Source organism: Atta cephalotes (assembly GCF_000143395.1).
Source record: "Atta cephalotes unplaced genomic scaffold scaffold00041, whole genome shotgun sequence".
In the NCBI taxonomy this organism is placed as follows: Eukaryota; Metazoa; Arthropoda; class Insecta; order Hymenoptera; family Formicidae; genus Atta; species Atta cephalotes.
The window spans coordinates 1,361,717-1,366,575 of NW_012130105.1; the positions used below are offsets into that span (position 1 = coordinate 1,361,717).

Here is a 4,859-nt window from a genome sequence, read left to right on the forward strand (position 1 = left end):
TATATATATATATATATATATATATATATATGATATAAATAAAATTTAGTTTTTAAAAATTTTTGTCATTCTATTATCATCATTCTGTTTATCACATTCTGTTATTATTCAGCTAAATCTTTATTTTCATTCTTTTGAATGCAGAAGATAACATAGAAACTGAAAAAAACAGATTTGGTGATATAGCCAGGGGATAGAGCGCAGAGAAAAAAATGACATAACCAATCTGAAGTCACTTTTGCACATAATACAAAAACTCTGAGAATTTTTCAGTGAGTTCTGAAAATCTAACAAATAGGTTTAGCTATCTGTGCAGGCATAAATTCATCAATTCTAATAAAAAAGAACAAGGATCATACTAACAGTGCATGCCTACAAAATGTTACGAAAGCGATATCACGAAATATATTCTGCACGAAATCATCCATTCATCCATGACTTACCCTGATCGATGTAGTCACCAGGTTCCTAAAGCTGGCTTGCAGCATCATACTTTTAAAATACAGAAATACACCTCGAATTCTGACAATAAATACAGGAATAGAAAGGGAAAAATTTCGGCAGTGAAACTAAAAGGTCTACCGGTTATCGTGACAAAGTTCACTTCTCAAAAGGTGCTGATAATTCAGTGATTACAGAACACAGTTCGCTAAAGGCGTCGAAAGATGACGCCAGAAATTCCATCAAGAGATCAGCAGATCATTTTCAATTCATCGATAACACCGCAATGGCGCGCCATTTAAAGATTGTAAAAGTCACTAGATTAACAAAGTCCGCACGTCATGAAGCCAAAATGGTGGCAGTTCGCGGTACTTTGTTAATCTAGTGATTTTAAAAGATTGTCAAGTCAAAGAGGAGTATAAATTTCGGTTATTACAAAATCAGTTTATAGTAAATTGGACAATAATTCGGAAAGAATGGACATTGTTCCTATTCGTAAGTTCATTTTGAGAGAGGTTTTTTCAGATAGAGCTGTAATAATAAACAATAAAGTTATCAAACTTTCATTTTATTACAATGACAGATATACACAGGAATTACATATTGTAGGTAGAAAATTTTGCTTATGATGTCATATTAGATAATATAAAATGTAACTTTTGTGTGGTGAAAATTCTCAGATTAATTTTGATGATTAGCTTTAAGGTTATGATATATAGAAAAACTTAAGATTAAGAATGATGGTTGCCTATCCTTTTTCATTTGATTAATCATTTTTTAAGTTCACAAGCAAATCAGTTTTAGAAATTAATATTCACCTCAGTAAACACTATAATTATTAACATCAACATTACAATTTCATACTTGGCGTTCTTCATTTGATGACACAAGTATCAACTTGTGTCACCAAATGAAAAACGTACAGTATTAACAATATAAAATGCAATATATACTCTAAGAGAATGAAAATATTTCACTTCTTGAAAAAGAGCAAAAATTGTTATCACAAGGAATGAAATATTTCACTCTTTTTTGAAAGTGGTTGTATTTTCACTATCTTAATGAGTGAGATTTCACTCTAAGAAATTTAGAGTGTAACATATATATGTTACATAACACTTACATTGTTTAGTATGAAATTATAACATTGATATTATGTCAATTTTTAGTTGGTGTTTACTTAGAGTTTGTCTACATGATCCATTAACTTTGTGAATTTATGATAGATAATATCTTTCTATATCTTTTGTTTCTTATTTTTTTCGTTTACTTCGCTCGGATTATTTTGTGTCAGCTTACATACAGCCGGGAATGAATTCAAGATCTCATAATCGTATTCTATTTCGAAATTTATCAGCCATCCTTTTCCCGCTCGTTGATTTACGTCCCACTCACGCGGATATATCTTATTTTTCTTTCGAGCCATATGATAAGCTATATATGGCAGTCGTTCTAACGTGCAGGTCTGACATATGCAATGGGCTTGTGGAATTGCGGCCAAGATCTTCAATAACAGTAATTCCTCTTTAAACGAGAAAATTCTTCCGGTTCCATTGTACTCGTATATCTTCGCTCCAGAATTTTTGAAGCGGCATACTTCGTCACACAGTGTCTCGAAATCAAGTTCATAATTCTTAGCGATTAATTTCTCTTCTGCTCCAGCTAGAACATCGTTTACTGCTGCTTCGAACCTCTGTGTTAGTCCGAGATATTCTTTCGTTTCCTTCTTAACTTTTATTTTTTTAAGCGCAGGTACGTAGTCCCATTTATCGCACATTTCGGCGACGACTTTAGATCTTTTTCTATTTGAAGACATATCTATTATTTTGTTAAACCAAGCTTGTAATAAATTAGTATCTTCATCCATGTCTGCTATTTTATTATAGTAAGAAACCTAAGAAAAAATAAAGATGACGAGTTATATTGGCATACCTAAGGATTGTGATAATGTAAAGCCGGAAACACACAATGCTTGCTAGATTGCTAGCTAGATCAGAATCTTGTCACCGTATTGGCTGTGGTACTGAAAGTGTCAGTATTGGCCAATACAATAATAAGAATCTAATCCAGCTAACAATCTAACAAAAAAACATCGTGTGCCGCCGGCTTTAAGATAGAAGTCGCAAGATCACTTTGATTTTGTGATTTGAGATAAAATTTTATATAAATATATATTGAATAATAACTAAACGTAGAATTTCGTAGCGTGCTTTTTTGAATATTTTTAGAAATACTTCTTAACTCTCTGGAGCTAAGATTAAAATCTCTAACAGTTATTAATGCTGGATTTGTAAGGCCTATTTAATTTATAATATATTAATTAAATGGCATTCAGTTTCAAGAAATCAAAATGATATATAACTTGTATATAAAAGAATACTAATTATATATTAAAATAAAATAAAATTCGAATTTTCAGATTAACCTCGGTTATCACTTCTCCGATTTTTAGCCAGAGATTTCGGTTTTTTGATTAAATCTAAGGTTAATTGTTTAAAATTTTGATGACCTTTTTCTTTATCTTTTTTTAAGTGTGCGTTTTCTTCAGTTTTAAAAAAAATATTTCCAAAGGAAGGGATCAAATCTGACGTCTTTTTTTTAGAGAATACATTAAAAAGCAAAATAAATTTCAATAATGGCAAACGACAAGGCTGTAATCTCCGACAAAGAGGAGAGCCAAATCTGACTTTTTTTGAAGCACTACAAGACAATTTCAATTTCGGCAATTTCGGTACTAGTTATCAATCTCCGGTGAGATAGTAGAATCTTCGGCCGAGGAAAACCGATCTCCGGTGGAATACTCGAAAGGTGATTACTGAGGATATAACAAAAAAATTCAATTGTTTGATTTTTTACTAAGAGATTTATATATAAATATTTATATATAAATATAGATCTATCGCCAGTCCAGAGGATTAAGCAATTAAGATAATATATTATATAATTGACAAAATATAGATAATACTTACAAAGATTTCTATACAAAACTGAATTTTCGGATGATAATTGAAAAAAAACTGAACATGCGTTTAATTAAATTTAATTTTAAATTGGAAACTTAAGCAAGCAGTCAGACTTAAACTGTATTAATGTTTGGAAAATTTAAAGTTTATGTCTTTAGGTAACACAATTTCTCTAATATATCTAAATAAACATGTTTCTTTTCTTTCTTCTTACCCTAATGGCGCTGAACTCAGATCGATAATGTATACTAGTACTAATGTGTTGGTTCTCTGGATAATCTAGACGTCGTATGAAGGTTGTCAATGATGCGAAGCTCTGTTTTTATTCTGCAACAAACGTTATTATATTTAATTATTCAAAGAAAGATAAAATTTTTTTCGAGTAATACAGTTATTCTTTCTTACATTGCTGTCTTTGAAATCGGAATATATATTTTGTATCATTCGTTGCGTGAATTGCAAAAAAAAAATGAGAAATCAGACGTGAGAGATTTTTGAAGCCTATATAAAAGATAAATGTCACTCTAATAAAAGTAATTATTTCTTTTTACAAATATAATATTTGTATTTTTTCTTTTATAATTACGAAAATTTTATTTATCTCATAAATAGAATTTTTAATTAATCGAAAAAGGTGGCAGACAATTCGCGACATCATTTTCAAAATCAATGCGCAGAAAGAAGAGAAAATAATCAGTCATGATTCATTATTCGTGAAATGAGCATTGAATTGTTTCTACGGTTTCAAAGGATACGAGATCGACAAGGATGGAGAATAAACTTTTGACGATTGATAAAGACGAGACACGCCAAAGAATTTTTTTCTTCGGCGAAAGTTGCGGATCGATTGACGCATGAGCATTTTAGGCGTCGCGACGCCGCCAGCGTCGTCGTCTCGCCTATGCATCCCCCTGTCGGTATAATTCACGACGAACCCCACGAATTTTTTTTTGTCTGTGGGGTAAATCGTGTTGAGAAGGAAGGGAAAGCGTAACGAAAGGAAAAGGAAAAAAACACGACGAAGAAGGGAGTGTGAATTAGGGCGATAAAGGGATGAAAGGGCGAAGAGCGAAACTCGAAAAGAGAGAGGCAAGAGGATAGCGGGATAATTAGAGAGAAAGAGAAAATGATAATAATAAAGGGGTTGGTACTAGAATAGATAAAGGGCGAAGGACAAGGAAGGGACATGAGAGAAAGGGAGAGATACTACATGAATAAGCAGTGATGTAAACGAGTCTCGGAAGAGCCCCTCTTATGCAAGGATGCTTGCATTTTAAATGTTGTAAATCAATAATTGTAAATAAATAAAATAAAAATAATTTTTGACGTAAAAAAATTCTAAATATCGTATGATATTAAAATTTTATATGATACTTTCAAAAATCTGTTATATTTTAAGATTATTTTTAAAAAATATTTTCAGAATTTATGTTTTTATGTTTTTTGGAAATTATT

The 4,859-nt window shown here is 31.2% G+C and overlaps 2 protein-coding genes across 2 annotated transcripts in view; both read right to left on the reverse strand.

Moving 5' to 3' along the window:
- Nucleotides 1–488, reverse strand: part of LOC105622182 (dihydrolipoyl dehydrogenase, mitochondrial) — a 5,177-nt gene extending 4,689 nt beyond the window's left edge. The window contains exon 1 of the mRNA XM_012203612.1: nucleotides 444–488. Within this exon, the coding sequence (XP_012059002.1) occupies nucleotides 444–488 (45 nt within the window). The remainder of the gene's footprint in view (nucleotides 1–443) is intronic.
- A 1,190-nt stretch (nucleotides 489–1,678) lies between these two features.
- Nucleotides 1,679–2,308, reverse strand: LOC105622183. Its single transcript, XM_012203613.1, has one exon. It carries the CDS (start codon nucleotides 2,306–2,308, stop codon nucleotides 1,679–1,681), a length of 630 nt encoding a protein of 209 aa, XP_012059003.1.
- Between the last annotated feature and the right edge of the window lie 2,551 nt (nucleotides 2,309–4,859).